This window comes from Lissotriton vulgaris, chromosome 6 (assembly GCF_964263255.1).
Source record: "Lissotriton vulgaris chromosome 6, aLisVul1.2, whole genome shotgun sequence".
In the NCBI taxonomy this organism is placed as follows: Eukaryota; Metazoa; Chordata; class Amphibia; order Caudata; family Salamandridae; genus Lissotriton; species Lissotriton vulgaris.
In genome coordinates, this window is record NC_141694.1 from 203,024,992 (window position 1) to 203,050,101 (window position 25,110).

At 44.5% G+C, this 25,110-nt stretch overlaps 1 protein-coding gene across 1 annotated transcript in view; it reads right to left on the minus strand.

The window, feature by feature from the left end:
- The window catches only part of LOC147707023 (adhesion G protein-coupled receptor F5-like), a 948,772-nt gene that overhangs the window by 289,998 nt on the left and 633,664 nt on the right, over nucleotides 1–25,110 (minus strand). Inside the window, exon 14 of the mRNA XM_086926247.1 lies at nucleotides 22,967–23,139. Coding sequence (XP_086782373.1) covers nucleotides 22,967–23,139 — 173 coding nt within the window. The remainder of the gene's footprint in view (nucleotides 1–22,966; nucleotides 23,140–25,110) is intronic.

A 25,110-nucleotide genomic window follows, 5' to 3' on the forward strand; every position in this document is an offset into this window, starting at 1 on the left:
TATATACACACTACTAAGATCCAGAGTAAAAATGTATGCACCCCGTCTCCTGCGAGGATTTAAAAAAACAAAAAACTAAAAGTGTTCGTTTTTTTAGGTGTGCGAGCGTGAAAAACATCTATAAGGAAGTATGATCGGAAGTTATTATTTTTGTTTGTGTGCTGTACTGGCACATATCGGGTGAATTCCGACCCTGCCCAGTCTTCTACAAATCCAGTCTGCAAAATAAACTAGCAGGCAAAGAACAACAAGGGAGGAAGGTGGGGAGACGCATGGGGAGCAGCAGACTTTGATGTGCCAGCCGGCCGGCCATGCAGTGAATAATTAGGGGAGGAGAAATGCCGGCCTGAGGCCGAGCGCAAAGCAACAGATGGCATTTCTCATCCCCTAATTATTCACTGCATGGCCGGCCGGCACATCAAAGGCTGCTGCTCCTCATGCGGCTCGGGCAGATAGAAGCGCGTTCACGAGACCTCATCGAGGTCTCGTGAACTTCTGGAAATCCGCGTGTGTGTCTATTCCTAAATATCGTACACCCGACCGACATTACGAGGAGTGTTTATTAGGTTTCCATTTCTCTGTAAAACAAACAGATGAAGCCGAACTGCAGAGAGGATCATATTCTTGCTAGGTGTGTGTCCTATTACAAGCTTTCCCTTCTCACACTCGGGAACCGCTGTATGGGAGCAAATTAGACACACAAAGAATTCCAAAGTAAATAAACAGATAACTTCAAATAACGATATTACCAACAATAATCAAGATTAATAGTGAATAGGAAAACCGCATTCCGAGAGCTGCAGCACTGTGCGTGAGGCATTCACCGATGCGATCAAGCATGATTACTGTATAGTTCACCCTCTCAAGCTACCATGTCTTTAGAACGGAATCGTTTGTAGCGCGATGTGTGACAGCTGCTGTCTGCTTGCAAAGTGCTAAGAAAGAATCCAATGTATAAGATGTTGCCCTAGAAAAAGTATTTCCGTCTCAGACTTCAGAAATCAAGTTTCTAAATACATCATGCTATAGGAAATGAGACAACACCTTTCCTTTGAATGGCTGGGCACAAAACTGTTCTCACGATAAGTGAAGAAGGGGAGGGGTTGACTTCCTGCTATTCACACTGTGCATGTTGTCTAATGACGTTTACAGCACATTGTAGGGAAAAGCATAATAGAAATATTTTATAAAAATAAAAAAACAATCATTGGACTTAAGTTATTTTGAGAGCTGACCACGACAATACTGCAATGCAGATCAAACAGCAAACAGATGGATGAAAGAGTGCAAATATAGACACACTCATGTTGTGTGTGGGCTGCTGCTATCAGCTCTTGAGGGCTTTTAAATGTGTGTCTCAGCTCTGCGAGGCATTTAAAGCCTGGCGCGCACCCCCGTGAGTGGCACATCGGGGATGAATACATTACAGACTGTGTTTAAAACACGAGTATTACTCAGAGCAAACAGAGGCCGGGAGCGAGCCAGCGCTAATTCGAGAAGCAAACAGAGGCCGGGAGCGAGCCAGCGCTAATTCGAGAAGCAAACAGAGGTCGGGAGCGAGCCAGTGCTAATTCGAGAAGCAAACAGAGGCCAGGAGCGAGCCAGCGCTAATTCGAGATAAGATAAACCAGTTTGTGGTTGGTGACAAAATGTAAGAAACATTAATTTGGCTTGGTGTTTAAGTTCACAGTTTTTTGTTCAATTGTGTGAAAATGCTTCACTGAGCACGAACATTAAAACAAGAAAGAACGTAACAACCAAATCTATGGGCTTATAAAAAGACGTGGCGTTTGTGCGTCTTAAAGTGTGTTTAAGTTCACAGTTTTTTGTTCAATTGTGTGAAAATGCGTCACTGAGCACGAACATTAAAACAAGAAAGAACGTAACAACCAAATCTATGGGCTTATAAAAAGACGTGGCGTTTGTGCGTCTTAAAGTGTGTTTAAGTTCACAGTTTTTTGTTCAATTGTGTGAAAATGCGTCACTGAGCACGAACATTAAAACAAGAAAGAACGTAACAACCAAATCTATGGGCTTATAAAAAGACGTGGCTTTTGTGCGTCTTAAAGTGAAAGAGTGAAGCAGGGGGCTGGAGCGGATCTCTTTAAAGTAGCTCACGGCCTCGAGGCCGTGAAAGTTAAAGCAATTAGGGGGGAGGTGGGAGGGAAGCTGATAGGCAGAAGGCTCGGGCAAGCTTGTGCATGAGAGCACATGCACTCGTGGAAATCCGCTTTGGGAGAGCTTAGTTTAAGTTCTTGGTTTCCCCTCTATAGACTCGTCCTATTCATTCCTGCGGAATGGAATAGGCCGAGACCTAAAAAGATTGCTTTATTTAAATGCAATCACAGACATGTTGGTCTGCTGATCGTAACAGGCCAACATCCCCATGATTTTTGCGACTCCTAGAGCGTCACATATTGTGACCTACCTCATTAATATTCATGACTTAGGTCATTTGCTACCCCCTAGGAACTGCAAAAAGTGTACTATACACCTTTTTACATTGATTTAGCGATTCCCTAATTGCAGATCCTTTTGATTCGAAATTAGTGAATGGCAAAATGCTATGTTCATACATCTGGCCCTATGTTTATTTATAAGTGACAATAATTTTGTTTCCAATATTTTTGTTTGTGATATATGTTAGTTTAGATATTTTTGATGTCTATATTCATTTTTTGCTGATATTACTAACATTTTTTTAATTAAGTATAGGGTCTCGATATTTAGGTCTCGGTAATTTTGTATCCCGATATTTGTGGTCTCGATATTATGTCAGTGAACCATTTTTCTTTTTGTAACAAATGCATTTTCTAACATTGCTTGGATATATAGCTGCGACAAAGAAAGTGACAGGATCTTCTGGTTTTGTGTGTATCCTAATTGTAACATTGACTGTTTTACCTACCTATACATAAAGACCAATTTGATCCTCTAATGTGTTATTTAGTTGTTCATGCAGTATCGGAGTCTCAAACCTAGCACCACCTCCGAGAGTAATACTTGATGGCTCTTCCTGAATACAGCTCGAGAGTAAAGTGCCCAAGGCGGTTACTAGTTTATCCAGTTGGACTGCACCAGTGGTAAAGGTCAATATTCATAAATAGTGTGCTGCAAGTATGGACTGTCCAAGCATACAAAGAAAAGGCCTTACAAAGTTTGTACTTGTAAGTGTGTCTGTTGATCATACTTTGGGTGTTTGGAAATACTATCTTTATATGGATTAAAATGTCAATCCTGATCCTCTATTAAACACAAAATCATTGTATTTCTGTGAATATCATAATTAAATAGGATGTATTGAATGTTAACCATTTTTTATCAATTTGAAGCCATAGGTCTATGTGTTAAAAATAGGGTGAAGTGTAGGTTCAGCCGTCTAATGCAAAGTTGTACAAAGTAGAGAAATTTCCTTCTCCAGACAGGTGGGTGAAGATTCCCAACTTTGCTCAAAGTTGCAGATGCTAAGATTAACTTCCATGCAGCTTTATTATTGGACTGTTTGTCCTGCCTTTGGCCCACACATTGTTTTCTGCCATTTGGCGTTCCAAGGTATGGAGACGGGGTGGTACAAGGGGTGGGGGGAATGAGGAGGATCCAGCTCTGGGGGTTGCGCAAGGGAGCTAAGAGAAAGCTAGCTTATTAAGGAGTGAGTTAGGGCTCATGGAGCTGTGGACTGTGTAGGATATGGATCGGAGGATGGGAAGAGGAATTGGGCTCTAAGGAAAAACAGATGCCAATTTCACAAATTGAAATTCACAGTCGCAGAATTCGTTGCTTTCAACTGTGAAAGTTGATGAAGCTTCCTTTTTTTTAGATTAACACTTTGCAGACATTTTTAAGCTGTAAACCAAAAAACAAAGTTTTTTAAGATTCACTGGAATTTGCAGCATTACACACACCTTATTTAAATTTCAGGTAGATTAGATAATACAATACAAGACGTCTAATTTGCCTTTTTTCTTTTAAAATGACATACCCTGACACGTAATTTAGTAAAGCTGCCTACAAATTGCGCATTCCTTTTCCGATTATTTCTAGTCGCTACGGTCACAATGCCTGATATTCATCAATATTAATATCTTGCATTGATTGCTTTAACATATGATGCTTGCCTTCAACTATTAGTATTTTGCAATACATATCATTTAATATGTAAAAATAAAACATCAAAAATATTAAAGGTGTGCAACCTTTCTATAATTTGTTTTTGCATAGTTACACTATATTGCACTAAAAGTACACGCAATTACACAAAATGCAAATCTGCCATTTTGTGATTTATTTTAGCGCAACATCAATCAATCAAAGCATTTATATAGCGCACTACTCACCCGGAGGGTCTCAAGGTGCTAGGGGAGGGGGGGTCCGCTACTGCTCGAACAGCCAGGTCTTGAGCTGCTTCCTGAAGGCAAGGTGGTCCTTGGTCAGGCGGAGGTGGGTCGGGAGGGAGTTCCAAGTCTTGGCGGCCAGGTAGGAGAAGGACCGTCCTCCTGTGGTGGCTCTTCGGATGCGGGGGACGGCGGCGAGGGCGTGGTCGGTCGATCGAAGCTGGCGTGTGGGAGCGTAGAAGTTGAGGCGGCTGTTGAGGTATCCTGGGCCTTAGTTGTGTAGGGCTTTGTGTGCGTGGGTGAGGAGACGGAAGGTGATTCTCTTGTTGACCGGGAGCCAGTGCTGATCTCTCAGGTGTCCGGAGACGTGGCTGCGAAGGGGGATGTCCAGGATGAGTCGTGCTGAGGCGTTCTGAATCCGCTGGAGTCTCTTCTGGAGTTTGGCGGTGGTTCCGGCGTAGAGGGAGTTGCCGTAGTCCAGACGGCTGGTGACAAGGGCCTGGGTGACCGTCTTCCTGGTCTCGGTGGGGATCCACCGGAAGATCTTACGTAGCATGCGCAGGATGTTGAAGCACGACGAGGAGACGGCGTTGACTTGTCTGGTCATGGAGAGGGAGGAGTCCAAGATGAAGCCCAGGTTGCGTGCGTGGTCTGTTGGTTTGGGTGCGCTGCCCAGGGCGGGGGGCCACCAGGAGTCGTCCCAGGCAGAGGGTGAAGATCCCAGGAAGAGGACTTCCGTCTTGTCCGAGTTCAGTTTCAGGCGGCTGTTCATCATCCACTTGGCTACGTCTATCATCCCTTCGTGTAGGTTGGCTCTTGCGGTGGCGGGGTCGTTGGTGAGGGAGAGGATGAGCTGGGTGTCGTCGGCGTATGAGATGATGTTGAGGTTGTGTTGGCGTGCGATGGCTGCGAGGGGGCTCATGTAGACGTTGAAGAGGGTTGGGCTGAGCGAGGAGCCTTGAGGAACGCCGCAGATGACTTCGGTGGCTTCTGATCTGAACGGGGGGAGGCGGACTCTCTGTGTCCTTCCGGCAAGGAACGAGATGACCCATTCCAGTGCCTTCTCCTGGATTCCGACGTTGCTGAGGCGCCGCACCAGGGTACGGTGGCAGACAGTGTCGAAGGCCGTGGAGAGGTCTAGGAGGATGAGGGCAGCTGTTTCTCCGTTGTCGAGCAGGGCTCGGATGTCATCGGTGGCTGCGATCAGAGCGGTCTCGGTGCTGTGGTTGGCCCGGAAGTCAGACTGCGAGAGGTCGAGGGATCCGTTCGGCTCGAGGAAGGCGGCCAGCTGCTTGTTGACGGTCTTCTCGATGACTTTTGCAGGAAACGGGAGCAGCGAGATGGGGCGGTAGTTCTTGAGGTCGTTGGGGTTGGCTGATGGCTTCTTTAGTAGAGCGCTGTGTTCGGCGTGCTTCCAGCTCTCCGGGAAGGTAGCGGTGTCGAAGGAGGTGTTGATGATGTCCCGCAGGTGGGGAGCGATGACAGCGTCAGCCTTATTGAAGACATGGTGAGGGCAGGGGTCGGTCGGAGATCCGGAGTGGATGGAGTTCATCGTGGGGATGGTGTCTTCGGAGCTGATCGGGGCCCAGGCGCGGAGGGTGGTGGTGGGGGGCGTTGGTTCAGTCGTGGCGTGCGTCGGTTGAGTGCTGAAGCTGTTGTGTATGTCCACGATCTTGTTGTGGAGGTAGGAGGCGAGGGAGTTGCAGAGGTCTTGCGAAGGGGTGATGTCGTTGTTTCCGGCTTTGGGGTTGGAGAGCTCTTTAATGATGTTGAAGAGTTCCTTGCTGTTGTGTGCGTTGTTGTCCAGTCGTTCCTTGAATGCAGTTTTCTTGGTGGCGTGGATCAGTTGTTTGCTGCAGGGATGCATTTTATCAAGAGCACTGTGTACAATTGCTGCTCATGTTCTGCAATCCCTGTGCATTAGCAGTAAATGTTTACTACAAATTATGCCATTCGTAGTACATTTGTACCACAAATGGTGGATAATACATGAAGTGCTATAATGGTGTAATTTTAGAAGTTTCACATAGCAAGCATAATGTAATATTCAGGAAAATACACAGCATAAGGTAAATTTTACCCAATAATAATATTAACCAGTGACTAAACGTCACATCATTTTCTGAAGTGGACGTTATGCTTATTTGCAGAGAACTGAAACATCATGTAATCTAAATGGAGTTAACTGTGTAGTGATCAGCAAATAATTTCAAAATCATTAAACAGTCCACATGTTAAAAAACAAATAGAGCACAAATGGTGGCTAGGCTCTTGAAGTATTCAGCAAATCATTGTTGAATCACAAGGAATTATTCCAAATTGTTAGTGGTTGTGAAATAATCAAAACACAAATTTTCTAGTCATCCACAGCTCACCAGGAACAATGGTAACTTGCCAAGAAAACATATAGTCATCCCTGGATTATCTGGATCAATCATATCTTATGAAGTCATCAGATACTCATTTTCAAGTCATCTTCAAATCACCAGGCTCAAGTTTCTACACTCTGCTAATGAGTTTAAGACCTTGTTGATAATGGATGATGTAAAAATTACTTCCAAGGTTGTTGGGTGATCATTCAAGGACTCTGGGATGGTTTCTAACATGATACTGTTTCACCTAGGCTGACCTAGGCTGCTACAAACTGTCTGTGTCAGTTTTGTGTTACTTTTGTAGCCCAGACTCGATACAAAGCATTGGGTTGGTCTTTAAAATCCAATGCAAATCACGATTTTTGCCTTAATAAAGAAAATATTAAAAAGTACATTTCACTCTGCATAACATAATATATTACTCACGTGGACACGCCAGATATTTGGGATCACATAGATAATGTGATTTTAGCTTTCTAGAGCACTCACCATAATATCTTTGGCAAAGAGAAACCACACATTTCTTTATTTACTGTAGTGTTCTCTGTAGTAAATGTGTTCAATTTTACAGCATTGATTCCTTCAAGCTGACATTCAGGTGTGCCTACACATATGCCATAAATGCATAATGACATCACTCCAGTTGTTCACCATAAGACTAAGGTGAAGCTGCAATAGGACAATGGTGAATCAACTGACAGGTCACTCAGCATACCAGACTTCTTTCTGACACTGATGAGGAGGATGCTGTAGAATTTATGGAAAATGCATCCTCATTTTAGCTTTCTAGAGCACTAACCAGAACTTTTATGACAAAGTAAACCTCTCAATGTGCTCACTGGTAAAGAAACGCTTTCTGTTTTACAGCTTTGATTCCATGAAGACAGTGTTCATGTACTCCAAAGCTTTGTAATAAATACAGAAATGTATAGGCTGGTTGTTCTTTCGAACCCCGTGGTGAAGTTGCAATAGAAAATGTGAAAATCAACTCACAGGCCACTGCTAGTGTTGGCAGTAGATGGTTCACTCAGCACACCAGACCTTTTTTTAACATTGATGAAGAAGATAGTGCATAATTTAAAGGTAATGTGTCTTCATTTTCGCATTCCAGAGTACTAATCATAATTTCTATGACAAAAAGAAACCCACCATTTTATTAATTGACTGCAGTGTTTACAGCTTTGATTCTGTCAAGATGATGTTCAGCTGTGCCATATTTTTGTCATAAATGCAGAATGTTAAAGCTCTAGTTGTTCATTAGAACACTGTGATGAAGATGCCTGACAACAATGAGGAAACAATTGCCAGACTGCTGCTGTTGTTACAAGTGCATATTTAACTCAGGCTATCCGACTTTGTGGCTGAGTAATATAGTGTTAACCAATTGAACATGTGCCCTCATTTTTGTTTCAGGAACATCTTCCATAATCTCCATGGGAACATCACAAAATTACCATGAGAGTTAGCAGTATGGGTACTCTAAGGGGGATACCTTCTAAAAGTACAGGAAGAAGGCCCCCCACTGCAGGTCACCAAAGGGAATGGCTAATGTAGTGCTCGGGAGGAGGTTGGCCCCTTTAGTGTTGGAAGGGGTGCAGAGGTTACTCTAGTTTTCCTGTGTGACAAGGAGATGGTACCCAAGGCTCACATGTCTAACAATACCCCAAATGAAAAGCAATGGGTCACCATCTGTGGGCAGTGGTGGAGGTTCTGAGAAGCACAGGAACCAGTATGACTACAGTTAGATGTCATCTGATGTCCTCAGAGGAGGTAATTCCTAATATAGTCCACCAGGTTGCAACTGCAGACAACCAGGTAAGCCATGATCCAGCCCCTCTATCTGTGAGTTAGGACATGCTTGTTGAATGTTTGTTAGGGAATGACCTACGCACGCCACCCGGAAAGAGGTAGAGCTCAGGTCCAACTTGGAGATGGTGGGTTTTGCCTGAGTGGGTGTACCTGAACACTGGGTCCATGGCAGCCCGTCAGTGGAGTCAAAAGGACACGATGCCTGCATAAATGGCCCAAATACCTGCCAATAAGTGGAAGGACTTTGTCTCCCCCTCAACTAATACACAACTTCTTATCCCCCTTTACAAGTTAATGATGTGCTTGGGTCAAGCCCAACTGGTCTTCCTGCAAGGGGATGAAAATCACTTCCCTACACCTATGCCATTTTCTCTGCTCTGTGAGCAATTTTCACACCTCATTAATGTCAAGCACTGCTAGACAGCTAATGTAAATATGACTCCAGGAGCTTCAGGTGAAATGTAGCTTTCTAAAAGTCACCTTTTCTAAACCTTTATTACAAATCCAATACCACCATTGAATTGGGCTTTTAATAAATAATAAATATATTAGTTTGCGCTGGTCCCAAACCCAAGATTGAAGAATGAATATTTTCATCTATACTCAAGTTTACTCATAGGAGAGCCAAAGCCTTCCATATTGAAAATAGCTTTAGGCGCCTTATCACTTTAGGTACATGGTAGCATTAAATTCTTATATGTCCCACTTTTAGGTAACATGCTTTCTGGTCTACAAGGCCTATGATGGGGTGATTTATTAATAACTGAAAAGGAGGGTTTGTGTGCAAAAGGTTGTCTTGACAGGTAAGGCTATAGGCTTGAACTAGTGAATGGCACAGTAAGGGATGCAGTCCACAAGTGACAATTAACTTTCCATGCTATGGGTGTTGTTTCTATACCATATACTATGCAGGCTAGTTAAATATGAGAATCGAGGATTTGCCATTTTCTACAAGTTTTAGGTCATAGCACGTGCACTTGGCACTGGACAGCAGTCCCCCAGTGTGCCAAGTCTAATAACCAGCAATACAATTCAGATAAAAATGGAGGAGATCATCAAGCATGGACTATGAAAAAGGGAGAGGGTCAAAATAGTGATTTACCATCTTAATTCCCATAGTAAAGTGGGCTCTCTTATACAGGAAAAACCAGCTGCATGGAATTACACCAAATTTTACAAAACATTGGAACCTATTTGGTTTAGATATGATCAGTGCTTTTTGAGAAACACAGTGTTTAAGAAGGTTGACAGGATGGGAATGAAGGTGTTAATGCAGGTAAAATGTTAGAGATACCTGGACCATTGGTGTCCAAATTTCCTCTGCTTTGCCCATTCAAGGTGGATGTCGATTGACTGGCCACAACATAGAGACATGCAAAGGCACATAAGGTGGCAGGGTGGGCCTTATGCAAGTCCCAGGGCCATGAGAGGGCTTCCAGAGTGACTCCCTCTTAAGACAACATTTTTAAAAGATATACTTTGGTTGCCGTGCCGAGAGCACCATTCAGTGTGGTACTGCAGTAATGGTATTGTCCAGTGCCCAACACCCCCCTAACACTGCACAAAGCTGAAGGTAGCACACAGTGGACACCCACAGGCACAGCGGATGTCAGGAGAATGGGTGTGAGCACTGGGTTAGGTGCCCACATCGGGGGGTAGCCCTGGGGAATGACCAGAGGCCAGGCCAATCAGCCAATTGCTTATTGTACACAGCCTAAGGAGGGGTTGGCTGCAGATTCCCCAGTCAGGTTGGGTATATGCTTAATGTTGAATATTATCAAAAAACAAGGACATTCACTGCAAAAAACAAAGGTTAAAATGAAATTATTCTTAGGAATAGTGTCACCCATTTTGCAGGGTTTAAACCCAAACATTTTGCTTTCCTCCTCCTCTTTTCTTGACCTGATGTTTGTTGGCTTTAGGAGGCTGGGCACTTTACAACTGCTGACCAGACCAGTGCTAAAGTGCATATGCTTTCTGCTCTAAACATGGTATTATTTGTTTACACTTGTTTGGTATATTAGAAATAATTGTAAATCTCTTGTAAAGTTATATACCTTATAAACAGGTAAATTAAATGCTACTAGTGGGCTTGCAGCACTGATGTACCACCAACAGAAGTAGTCTTTCAAACCTGTCTCAGGTCGGCCACTGTAGGGGCTGGGTGTGCAGTTTACTGTTACTTCGACGTGGTATTTAAAATTAACTGCCAAGCTGGAAACTCCCCTTTTATTACAGATAGTTCAAGCTTAAGGTAGAATGTGGATAGCCCTGAGGGCAGGGTGCTGTGTAAGTAAAAAGTAGGACATGTACTTTAAACTTTAACATGTCCTGTACAACTGCCTATTTTATTTTCCATTACTATGAGGCCTATTCTCTCTTAGGCCAGCACTGGGAATTCCTTAATATGCTTTTAAGCTGTAATTCCTGCTCAGACAGGAGTGGCATTTCATGTTTGTTATGTTACCTTACTGGGGAAGTAGGATATAACATTATTGTTTTAGAAACACCACTTTTAGAAAGTGGACGTTTCTCTGTGCTTATAACTCTGTGTGCCCTGCAGCCTGTCTCTAATACCCATCTGGGATGGGTGACAGTTACAGTGTGTGCATTTTCTCTAGATAGCCACAAACACAGGAAGGGCTGGGTGTGACAGAGGACTCATATGCATTCATCTCCATTCGGAAAGCCTTCCTGGACAGGCAGGGGAAGAGGTAGCTCACATTTACATCTGAATAAGCTGTGTTCTTTACTCACACAAGGGCTGATTACCCCCCACAGATAGCCTGGCAGACAGGACTAGTTTGAAAGGGGTCCCTGTGCACTTTGGAGGGTTCCTGTGAAGTCATTCCCTACATGAAAGGCACTTTTGGGTATGAGAACTGGGGCTCTGACCCTACCAAATCAGTACACTACTAGACCTGGGAAGAACTCTTCCTCAGTAAAGACTGCTGTGATGTACGGAAGGCCTCTTTGCCTTGACTGAGTGGTCTGAGGAACTGCTTCTCTGCTTTGCTGTCCTGATCTCTGTCCTGCTGGGGACAAGGACTGGACGCATCTCACTTAAACCCAGAGTGACTCCAGGGGCTTGCTGGCTTGCCTCCTGTTTTCTGAATACTCAGGGCCAAAAAAGACTTTTTGCAACTCTGCTGGTGCTGCTGGACGCTGTCATCTGTGAGTCTTACACTTGCCTGAGGTACCCCTCCAGTCTTGGGCCCCAGAAGTTTTTTTTTAAGCTTTCCTTACATCAACATCAGCAGTGACTATGCAGAGATAGGATCCAATGCTTCGCTTTCAACGACAATGTGGTTCAGCTCGACAACATTGTTTCTACAGCCGGTGCTGCTCGACTCCGACAGACATCTTGACTCAACATTGCTGTAGGGTCTACATTGTAAAGGGGTTCAGCATCGAACCTTCAATCTACGTCACAGATCGTGCCGACGTTCGCCTCCATCGCCAGATTGACGACGATGCAGGGCATCCTCAACTCCCCGAGTCTATAGTGTTGATGCTTTGCTCCATCCAAGTACTTTGTTAGCGTGACCTGTCTGAGTCATGTAGCTGGCTTGGCTCCATCGTGGTCTGCCTGAACTTTTGATTTACACCAGTCCATCGCGACATCAACTAACCTTTTGACCAACAGTGACTTCTAAGCACTGTTTTCACATTTCATCTTTAAAAAATCATATTTCAAGCTCTACTTATTGGATGTTTGTTATTTTGGTCTAATCAGATAAATATTCTTAATTTTTCCCAACTATGCTAGAGTCTTTATGTGGTGCTTTCACTGCGTTACGGTAATTAAAGTGTGCACAAATACTTTGCACATTGCTTCTCAAAGTAAGCCTGACTGCTCTGTGCCAAGCCGTCAAAGGTTGAGCACAGCTTAGTTTAGGTTGTGTATCTGACTTACCCTGACTAGGATTGTGACTCCTGCTTGGACTAGCTGTATCCTCTACCAACCAGAAACCTCAATTACAAACAAATACTAATAAGATCTTAGCTTAAGAGAAAGCTAGATCTTCAACAAAAAAAGCAACGGTTGAATTGATTTTGTAGTTTGGTGTTGAAATGAGATACAAACTAATATTTAAAAAAGAACACACTGAAAATCACCTGTTAGAGTTTAGTGAAATAACTGTAAATTGCACCCCATCATGCACTGCTTATGACTTTGCATATTACATCATTCATGACATATTACATTTAATTGTTGATAACATCACATAACATCTCAAATGATGACATTATCCAGTCATTGTGACAGACTCCTATAGGCTGGTAGATTTAAAATAGCCAATTTTGTATTACAAGACATATACTGCATTAGTAAGTGGGAGGATACACTAAACAGTCAAAAGCATTAATTTGGAAAGAAATGTGGAAACCCACTTGCACTTTTAAAGGGGCATTGAGATACCCTTGATGCCGGGTGCAGTCAGTGATTGCACCTGCCTGAACGGGGATGTCCGGGAGTCCATGAGACCCCCTCTAAACCTTGCAGAGGGCTGTTTTCAGGAGGCACACTGGGGGATTCTTTGCCTCTGCATCCACGTAAGTTATAAACGTTAGTAATACAGTGCGGGCACAGAGGCAAAGGGATTCCCTCATTGCATGGGGCACACTCCTGTGCAAATAAGAGAAGGCCCCCTTGAAGATAGCGCTGGTGCTTTATGTGCAGCAGCGCTATTGGCATTACAGAAAGGGCTACAGAAGGGGATGCACAAGCATCTACTGCCCCTTCTGACATACCAAAGTGCCCCGGGCGCGCATGCAGGCACTTTATTTAATACAACCTCAGGTACTGAAGAACTCTTAAATTCATTTTTTGTGATGGGTTCATGTTTAGTGTCTCTGGAATTATAATTTAAAACACCAAATCATTGTGAAGTCAGATTTTAAATTACAATCCTGAAAAATGCCACTTCTTGAAGGTTTGCATTTTCTTATCTCATCCATATGATGTCTGCAGTCAGTCTATGGTCACATGACTAGGTGTACTTAGCAGTTGGGATTTGTGTTTTCCTCCTAGACAGCCACATACAATGGGAGTTTAGGTGTGACTTGGTGGGCAATCCTGGCTGGATAACACGGAGGAGCTTCCCAATACATGAATAGGCTGTGCCCTGTCTCCACACAAAGAGCTGCATATCCCCTGTAGTTAGTCTGGAGCTAGGGCTGGCAGGGCATTTTTGCACCTCAAAGGCACGCGTCTAAAAGCTCCTACCCACTTCAAAGGCACAGCTGTGTATAAAGAAGGAGCTTGGACACCACAACTTCAGTACACATCTGGGCCTGTGGATTCTCTGCCAGGAAGAAGGATTGATGTGCTGCTAAAAGGACTGCCACTCTGCTGGACTGCCACTCTGAAGGAACTGCTGCTGCCTTACTGTTCTGACAAGCTGCCTGCTGCCCTCTTTCCTGGGGAGGAGGAGCTGGACCTGGAATCCATCTTGAACCCAGGTTACGTGAGGCAATCCAGCACCTGAATACCCTCACGGACGATTAGCTGTGCTATACATATCTGAGAGCGCTCAAAGGGCTGGAACTTGTAAAATCTTTACCCTGAGGCGGAAGCCGGGGCTCTCAGCGCTCTCTTGCGCACTCTGCTAATTGACCTAATAATAGCACTTTGATCGGAGCACAGTCGATCATAAATAGGAGCACTGGTACATCTGGGCAGTCGCGCCCCGAGCACCCGCTAGTTGGAGCCGATATATTTTAAAAATTGTATATATTTTAAGTAGCAGTTTTTAGGCTCTGATTATCCCTTACCTGCAGCGAGATTGCTTCGCCAGGTAGCGTCTTCGGGACAGGCGCTGTTGAATCGCCTCACCGAACGGACCCGCCATCTTGGGTAGGGAAGGTCGACGGTCCAGTTGACCGCCCCTCCCGCCCTCCCTGGATACTTAAGGGCGGTCCCTTACACTCTCGTGAATTTTTGCTGGAACTTGTAAAATCTTTACCCTGAGGTGGAAGCCGGTGCTCTCAGCGCTCTCTTGCGCACTCTGCTAATTGACCTAATAATAGCACTTTGATCGGAGCACAGTCGATCATAAATAGGAGCACTGGTACATCTGGGCAGTCGCGCCCCGAGCACCCGCTAGTTGGAGCCGATATATTTTAAAAATTGTATATATTTTAAGTAGCAGTTTTTAGGCTCTGATTATCCCTTACCTGCAGCGAGATTGCTTCGCCAGGTAGCGTCTTCGGGACAGACGCTGTTGAATCGCCTCACTGAACGGACCCGCCATCTTGGGTAGGGAAGGTCGACGGTCCAGTTGACCGCCCCTCCCGCCCTCCCTGGATACTTAAGGACGGTCCCTTACACTCTCGTGAATTTTTGCTGGAACTTGTAAAATCTTTACCCTGAGGCGGAAGCCGGGGCTCTCAGCGCTCTCTTGCGCACTCTGCTAATTGACCTAATAATAGCAATTTGATCGGAGCACAGTCGATCATAAATAGGAGCACTGGTACATCTGGGCAGTGGCGCCCCGAGCACCCGCTAGTTGGAGCCGATATATTTAAAAAATTGTATATATTTTAAGTAGCAGTTTTTAGGCTCTGATTATCCCTTACCTGCAGCGAGATTGCTTCGACCAGGTAGCGTCTTCGGGACAGGCGCTGTTGAATCGCCTCACCGAACGGACCCGCCATCTTGGGTAGGGAAGGTCGACGGTCCAGTTGACCGCCCCTCCCACCCTCCTCCCACCCTCTCTACCATGAATAAAAATAACGGACATGTATGTCCGCGCAGCGGGCGGGCGCAGCGGGCGCGCCGGCGGCGCGCCGAAGGCGCGCCAAAGGCATGCCCGTCTGTGCCCGTCCGGGCCAGGCCGGGCACAGGGCCACCCACTATGCCCGTTTTGCACGAGCATCGAATTAGACACACAAGGGACTACCTCCTACAATTTTGCTCGGCAAACTCACTCCCAACTCCTATCCCTTTAATCATTTTCCATGACGAATCTCCCGAGATACTCACCCACCAGACAACCAACAGCCTCAGTCTGGCTTTACTGAACTGCAGATCGGCTGTCAAGCATGCGTTAGAGATAAAAACGCTCATTCAAGATCTACAATTAGATACTCTATTTCTCACGGAAACCTGGCTGACGCCTCACTCAGATGCTGATATTGTGAGTATGCTACCCAAGGATTACCTCATACATCATCAAAACAGAATAAAAGGTATAGGAGGCGGACTAGCGATTATTTAAAGGAATTCCTTCACTTGCAGGCTACAAGAAGGAGGGATTGAGGACTGTGAAAGTGCTCAGTTCTCACTTCAATTAACTCCCAATAAATCCCTTTCAGGTCTTTTGATATACCGTCCTCCGGGGACCACAGGTAACTTTGTCAGCTCACTACTGGAAACCACCACCTCATCTTGTACCTTGACCCCTAATTTTATCCTGCTTGGCGATTTAAATCTACATTTTGAGGACAGTACTAATAAAATTGCTGGGGATCTTATCTCAGATCTAAAAGTACTTGACCTTCATCTGATTAACTCAGAGGCAACCCATACTAAGGGTCACCTTTTGGACCCTCTCTTTGCCAATCTCACAAAAATTGAAGCTCGCCCTTCACTTCCTCTCCCCTGGTCTGATCACTTTCTCATCCCTTTTACGTGGCAAACTAGCAAAATCACCGGCCACTTGCAAACTCCAAGAGAACGTGACAGACTATGGTCCAGAATACCTCTTGAAGACTGGACACAGGAGTTAACACGATCTACCCCTTTTGCAGACCCTGACCCTGTGTTAGCCAACGATAACTTTACCAATTGGATCACCTCCAATTTAGATATAGTCGCCCCTAAGATAGACTTAAAGAAAAAAAGTACCACCTTTAAATCACCATGGTACTCACAGGAACTCAGGAACCTAAAGAAAATCTGCAAAATCCATGAGCGTAAATGGAGGAAAAAATGGGACCCCACCATCAAGGAAGAATACAAATCAGCGATGAGGACTTATAAAGCTGCGCGAAAAGCAGCTCAAGCCTCCTTCTTTGATAAAAAAATCAAAGCTGCCTCTAATTCTTCTCGTGAGACTTATAAAATAGTCAAAGAGCTCCTCACTATACCCAACCCCCCTCAAACCAACAACCCACAGTTGCCAGATGCAATCAAGTAGCTTGTTTTTTTCAAAATTAAATTCATCGATATTTTACAGTCACTTCCACCTTTAAACGATGATAATCCCCTGACCACCCCATCAGCCTCCGTCATTGGTCCAACTTTAGACAGTTTCAACCAACTGTCTAATGATGACTTTTTGAAAGTCCTCTCAGACTTGAAAAGCGGCTCCCCCAACGATCCAGCACCTATCCACATCCTCAAACAAGTTGGACCCACCATCTCGCATCTGGCCACCAACCTCATTAATGCCTCTCTTAACCAAGGAGTGGTTCCTCCCAATTGGAAACACGCCATTGTCAAAGCTCTACAGAAAAAACCTGGTATGGACCCTGCGGATTTGACCAACCTCCGCCCAATTTCACTCCTACCTGGACTAAGTAAGATTGCAGAGTAGGTGGTCAACCGGCAATTGTCTGCCTTCCTAGAAACCAACAATCTCCTTCGTCCCACACAGACAGGCTTCCGTCCAGGTCAAGGGACGGAGACAGCCCTTTTGAAAGTGGTTGAAGAGGCGAGATGCATCTTGGATTCGGGAGGATCAGTGTTACTGATCCTCCTGGATCTAAGCGCTGCATTCGATACGGTGGATCACAAAACTCTCATTAAGCGCCTCTTCAGTTTGGGAGTAAGGGGCACAGCCCTTGGCTGGCTCTCTTCGTTTCTAAAAGACAGAACATTTCAGGTCTGCGGAGGGAATGTGCGATCCGACATTCTCCCTCTCCAGTGTGGGGTCCCCCAGGGCTCCTCATTGAGCCCTACACTTTTTAACACATACATGGCCCCCCTGGAAGATGTGGTCTCCCCTTTTGGGATAAAATCTGTCACATATGCTGACGACACCCAAATGATCGTATCATTCTCACTGGAAGAGGACAAGGTCAAAAATCTTCATGACTGTTTAGAGGGAATTCATGCTTGGATGTCCACCTCAAGGCTCAAGCTCAATGGCTCGAAAACTGAGTTCATGCTGCTGGGAAATAAAATACCTTCTCTTCCCTCTGCCATGTGGCCAGCATGCTTAGGCCCCCTCCCTCAACCCAAGACTGAATTAAAAAGTCTGGGATTTTGGCTTGAACAGGACCTATCCCTGAAAACGCAAGCGAAAAAAACAGCTGGCACATGTGTGGGGCTACTGCGTTCCACCAGAAAGATCCTCCCATTACTTCCGGGACCTTCACAGAAATTGCTCGTTCAAGGTCTAGTCTTATCAAGACTGGATTATTGCAATGCTCTCTTTCTGGCTGCCCCAGAATCCACGATCAACACTCTTCAAAGAACACAGAATGCTGCTGCAAGGATTCTTACAGGGACCTCCCGTAGAGTCTCAGCCAAACCCGCCCTTAAGGCACTACATTGGCTGCCGATCCGCGAAAGGGTCAAATTTAAGGCCCTTTGTTCCACCCTTAAAGCTTTGCAAAATCAAGGGCCCCCAATGCTAAAAGATATGATCTTCCCATATAGACCCAACAGGCCCCTACGCTCAGCTCAAGGTCATCTGGCCACAGTCCACAGAACCAGAAAAGCCCGAACTGGAGGACGCCGTTTCTCGGTTACAGCGGCCACCTCCTGGAATGCTTTGCCATTTCATCTTCGTTCCGAGACCAATCTTATGAAATTTCGCAAGCTTCTAAAAACGCACCTCTTTCCGCGATAACTTCCTCCCTCTCTCCGACTTCACCCTCAGATGTTCTGCAATCCCAGCGCTGGGACGCTCACGGGTAGCCATGCGCTATATAAAACCTAAATTTCATTTCATTTCATTTCAAACGGCTGGCCTCCTGATCCAGCTTTAGGGACATAACAGGCTCCCCACAGATCCTGGTCCAGTCTTCAATTGAACTCTATGCAAATGGGCCAATTCTCTCTGGAAATCATGCTTCTCGCAAAGAGAATCAACGTGAGCTGCAGCAAGTTTGTCTCTTCGCACATCAATTATTGTCACTGTGAGGCTTCAGCCCACCCATCTATGATGCCTGGACTACTCTTTGAGCCAACCAATCCTCTCCTTGCTCCCTGCAAACAGGACTCTTGGCATACAACTTGAGAATATAACCTTTAGCTGGACTGACATGGGACTGTATCCAATCACCCATGCTCCATCACGGTTGGCCTAAACTTTTGGAATACACCACGTCCAGCACGACCAGATATCCATGATTGGCCCTTTATACCTCTAAGCGCTATGTTACCGTTTATTCTTTAAAAGTCTTAACTCCAGTTCTACTTATTGGATTTGTGTAATTTATGTCTTGTTTTTTTAATACAATTAAGTTATATTCTTGTAACCTGGTGTGGAGTCTTTTTCTGTGGCGTTTTCACTGTTCTACTGTTTGAAGTGTTACACAAATACTTTACACATTGCCTGTAAGTTAAGCCTGACTGCTCTGAGCCAAGGTACTAGAGTATGATCACATTTAATTTAGTGGGTGCCTGATTCTTACACGGACTAGGATTGTGGTTGCTGCTTGATGAGGGCTCATATCCCAGTCAACCTACAACCCAATTTCTAACAATGTGCTTGACAAAATGTGACGTCAATGAATAACAGCTGGTATTAAAAAAAGCAAACAGTTGAAAAGCTGGGAATCAAAGCCCACTGTATGCATATTTGGAAAAATAGACCTGTTAGCTGTGCTAATGGATCTACCCTGACTTTCCCTGCAATCTTATCTTCAAGATTAGTGGCATTACTTATAAGGCCCTCTACACCGGACCCCTGTCAATCTATATAACAAACTAACAATACTGGGAGGTCAACTCCAAGCAAGGAGATCGGACATCATCAGTTTAGAGAATAAACACCTCAGGGAGGAGAAAGAAAACTAGCCAACTCGCGTATGGCCCTTGGATCTGAACAGCATCCCCTCTGACATCAGAACATCACAATTCATCTTACAATTCACGAGGAAAGTGTAACCCCACCTCCTCAAAGAACAGGAGCTCATAGAGGTTGACTTCTTACCCTTTCCACTAGCTCCACCACCTCCCTCTATCCCCTTCACCCTATGTATCCCATTTGAGGCTTGCCCTCTGTACAGCCCTCTGTTGCTAGCTAGATAGGTTCATGCGTTTTGGGAATATCAAAACATACATACATAAAACGTGCTTGGAAATAAAGTTCCCACTGGATTTTGTCTTTCAGGGTAATGCTTGTGATCTCATTGCACAGTGTGAAAAAGAGAGGGGAGGAGTACTTTCACTGGCCCCAGCCACATCAATCATGTGCAAAACAATCAGATGGTTTTTATTGACTTGTGGTTAACTGGCTTTGATGAAGTTAATGTGCCTTAGTACTTCTGCCTTTTTATCATTTGTGAGCTAAAAAATGATGTCATGCTTCCTTAGCATCGAAACGCCATCTCCCCTCTCTGGGAAATGGCAAAGAGATTACGTTAAAAATCTTCTGAACAGGTGGCATGACCCTGTGTACTATGAGACCCCAATATATTCACTCAAAGCCTCTGACATTTCACATTTTGCTTTGAAGTTTGCAATATTTAGGGCTGTGTGTGAAATTCCACTCTTCTCGCGAAGTTTGCAGAGTTTTTCCCACTCCCCATAGCACATGGAGTTCTCAAAGGAGGTTTTGGCACTCTCGCCAACGTAAATTTGGCAAGCGCGAGCGATATAAATCTTACTCCAGACCACCTCCAGGCAAGATTTCTTAACTCGGGCGGTTGCGGATGACCACTACTGCTTGCGTAGAAAAACATTCCGTTAATGTTGAAGAAGCTACCTCTTGAGTTGAAGATCTGCTCAAGCAGAAAAAAGAAGCTGCACCCTCTTGCTCTACTCATATCGCAGCTTGCACTGATTTTCCGGCATGGGACAAACACCAAGTGCTAAAAATCGATGCGAAGGGCATGACCTAATGCACTCTGCCAATTTCGGAACTCCATGTAGCATAGTTTTTTGGTTACTTTGTAGAGTTCCACTCTGGGAACTGCCCCCAGGCCAGTTTTTGTGTTTTTTGTATAAAGTGAAAGTCCTCTGTTCAAGATTCTCAGGTGAACAAGTCAAGACACCACAGTTAAAGACATCTTCATATCAGCCCTAAGGCACTTCCACCCTCAGATACGGAACACCAGGCTCACAACTCTTTCTGATCCCAGTGACTCCATCATCTGTGTGTCTTTTGCTTACTCGCCCTAAGTGCGCTGGGTATGCCACTGGATTCAAGCTAGCCTGGATGATGAGGTGTGATGGCCCAAAACCGGTCCCAGGATGCTTGTTTCCGGTCCAGGGAGGACCTGGCTTGGCAGTTTAGTCTGGACTGTTCCAACGAGGTACAGGGTCAAGACTGATTTGCACATGGCTGGGTCTAAACTGGGGTGGCATGGTGAGCAGAAGAACGATGTCTATTGATGGGCGGAGAATGTTTGATTTGCTCAGCATTCCGTCTATCATCTGTGTTCTCGTTCCAGTGACACCAGCACTTAAAGCAGCAAGGGAATCTTTGCCATCATCAAAGGTTTCACTGTGCCTCCTGCTACCTTCAGCAACATCAACCATCACAAGAATTTTGCAATAAACTCTCTGAATTCTTCTGTAACAAAATCACATCCATATACAAAAACTTTGACCCCAAACTGAACCCCATCTCCATCGTAATTCTACTTCCCATCAGGACCGCAGAATTTCATCAACACTGAAATATCATGCTACTATGAAGACCATCCACTCAAGGGTCCCATCACGCCTTCACCCAATGACTCCTACCAATCAGCGTAACACTAACACTCATCCTCGCCATCTCCATTAAGTCAGCCATATTCCTGGACACCTAGAATCAGGCCACCTTCATGCTGATGCTCAAGAAAGCATGTGCTGACCCAGCCACACTTTCCATCTACAGAACAATCTCTTTCCTACAATACCTTGCACAGGTCTTAGAGAAAATAATTAACTGATGCCTCACCAACTACATGGCAACTACCAGCTCCTCATGCCCTGCTGTCCGGATTAAGGCTCAACCGCAGTACCGAAACAACACTCATTTCTACCACAGACAAAATCAACATGATCTTTGACTGAGGAGACATGGCAGCCCTCATTATTCTGGACCCCTTTGCGGCATATGACATGCTCTCACAACCCCATCCTCATCAGGCACCTGCACAAGATTGACAGCCAAGGACCTGCTCTCCACTCGATCTGCTCCTTCTTAACGGATAGAGCATAGGCTGTCAGCCTGGCACCTTACTTCTCTAAAGCCTGCAAAGTCATCTAAGATGTGCCTCAAGGTTCATCACTCTGCCCCATCCCTCTGGCAAATGTTTTGCAATGTGTACTCTCTCTCTTGGACAAGACCCCCAACATGAGAAACAAGTCACCACCTGCACCTGAAGTAACTAACTGGTTATTAGCCAACTGTCTCGAGCTCAACACCAACAAGACAGAAGTTGTGATCCTGGCAAGAACACCTCACTATGGTACTCCAACGGGCGGCCAGTCAAACTTGGACCCACACCCAGCACCCATGCCAGGAACCTCACAGTAATCCCCAACAACAAACTGAACATGGCTGCACAAGTCAACGCTGTCATTGCACCCTGCATTCACACCTTTAAATGGTAAAGAAGATCTTCAAATGTCTCTCTTGCTCTTGTGAACAGCAAGTTGGACTATGGGAAGATCCTCTACACTGAGATTACCAAGCAACTCACTAAAAGACTGCAAACAATCTAGAACTCAGAATCCAGACTCATACTCAAGCACCCACACAGAAATGACATCACACCACACACCTCAGGTAGCTCCCCTGCCTCGCGCTACACATATGTGCTCATTTCAAACTCCTCACACACTCTTTCAATGCACCACACAAGTTAGGCCTCACTTGCATGAACAGTTGCATAATCTTCCAACAACTAGCCATGCACCTCTTCTAAGCAGGACTCCTACTCACACACATACCAAGCATACACAGAACCCGATCAGGAGGAAGGATGTTCTCATACATTGCCTTTAAAGCACAGAACAGCTTCCCTTCTTCATCAGAGCCTCCTCTTGAATTCCACACGAAGCTGAATACCTGCCTTCTCTATTAACTGACCTACTATAATCAGGGCTGGGTGCACATACCTCAGCACCAGTATAATCTTGTGAGTGATTCTGTGCTTCACAAATACATATAACATGACAGTTAAAGGAGACAATCTAATTGAATCTGCCCATTTTTCACTTTTATTTCTGATTATTCTTTCAGGTGCTTAGTAGGCTACCAACAAACACAAGCTTCATTTCCCTTTGAATCACTGTAAACTTATAAAGAGGGCTAAGATATACCCTTCATTAATACGTACCTCACTTTCTGCCACCAGTTGACTGAGCTTTAGAGGGATGCAGGAATTGGTTGGATTGCTCCAAACAGAACTGGTGCAGGTGTATGTGATTGTCCCAGCAAAATCAACTGAGCATGGTATAATTATGGTATCGCCTTCCTGCCCCATTCCAATTCCATTACATGTAGCTTTACCTGAAATTTTGATTGACAAAAGAATTAGAAAAAATATGCACCTATAGCAACCATATAAAAGCTGACTATCTAAAAACATATATCTAGCTTACTTATAAACAGCATAATCGGTATCATGAACGTGTTCTGCGCCTATTGAAAGCACTGAACTGAACTATGGGAATGTTTTTCAAGAACAAGTGCAGCCAGCAGTGCATGTGATATCTCTGTAATTCAAGAGTTATTGCATGAGCTGCAGACAACACAGCTTTGAAAGTGGGGTGGTGATTGCCTCCTTGTACTTCTGAACTATGCCAGCTGCAGATTACAGCTCGTGTTGAAACATCTAGGGTTACCAAATGTATGCGATGCAGAACTTGCAATATTATGCATATCCGGCTCTGTCAAAGGCTGTGGTTTTATAATAGACTAATTGTTTTTCCGCCAGGAGATTTTGCCTGCTGAAAGTAGATCAGATGGCAGGGCATAACACCAGGGAAAATGTGAAACTACTAGGGGCATTGGGTATGGCATTACTGATTCCATGATCATACTTAATTTCTTAGGGAACCATAAGGGTTCAAAATGTAATCCTCGCATTAATATTGTCTGTTCGCAGTTTCTCCTGGGATCAGTAACTCTGGATGGGAGGTGTTAAGGGTGACTTTAGGAAGGTCCTACGCAGGGTAAATGTGATAAAAACAAGTTTATTGTACAGAAGATACTCCAGACAAAGTCTCTGCAAGGTCACTCCAGATAACTGCTTATCACAGCCTTAGCATTAACAATAAATATTCTACTCAAAACTTGTCATGGAAACAGCAGTGTCTCATGGAAACACAAGAACACAGTTAAAACATTACACATAGCTAACTACACATTACCACATACCCTCCCCTTTAACAAATCATAACTGTAAAAATTGCACACAAACTATTTGTCATTTACTACAATTATCATAATTACATTTTTAGATACATCCATCATCCATTTTGGCCACCCCTCGGAATACCTTTGCCACATTGTATGATCTGCTGAACTGTGAGATACCTCGGATTCTCTCAGGCATCGTAATTTTAATTACATCTCTAACTTTTATGAGCATTGGCTTAACGGCCTTGCGACAGTCATACCTCTCATTCCTCTCTGCCTGCAGATGTGATTCTCTTGCTTTAGATTCCTCCATCACATCTTCATGACTCATGGTATTTATATTGTACCTCTCCACATGGGGAGGAACCTGCACTGTATAAAGCTTATGTTTCTTGAACAGGCGAGAAGAACTCACCTCCGCAGTAGATTGAGGAGTGAATCTATCCCCCTTCACATGCCTCTGGACAACTTGAACCCAATCACCTATTTAATTCCTTGCAACCTGAATGGGTTCTTTTAGTGTCCTAATAAACCCTTCCACCTTTTTCATGAGCAATGCCCCTACCATCCAAAAATATTTCTACTTCCTTCAAGGTCAATTGCAACCCATTGTCAATTAGTATAATTCTGGGATTGTATTTCCTTGCAAATGTCTTGGTGAAGAATTTTATGACCACAACAGTGTTGATTTCATTGGTTACTCCCGCCTCTGGCCACCTGGACTGCATATCCATGCCCACAAACAAATACTTTGTAGTGCTTCCCACATTGAGAGGCCCAACTATGTCTAATCCAATCTCCTCCCAAACCTCAAATAGAATTTCCCGACAAACCATGGGAGACGGTCTAACTTTCATATTTGTGTTCCTGGCCACCAATATACACATCTAAGCCTCTCTTTAGTTTTATAAATGCCTTGATGCCCCTTATGTGCTAATTGTATCAGACATTTTCTGACACCCTGTGGTGGCACCAATTTACTCTCTCTTACTAGGATGTCATTAATTACAGATAACTCATTAAATATCTTTACATATACAGCAAATGTCCATTTTTTCCAACTGTTGTCTTCATACAGAACAAACTGTCTTGTTATAAAATCTCATCTTCCATCTTTTT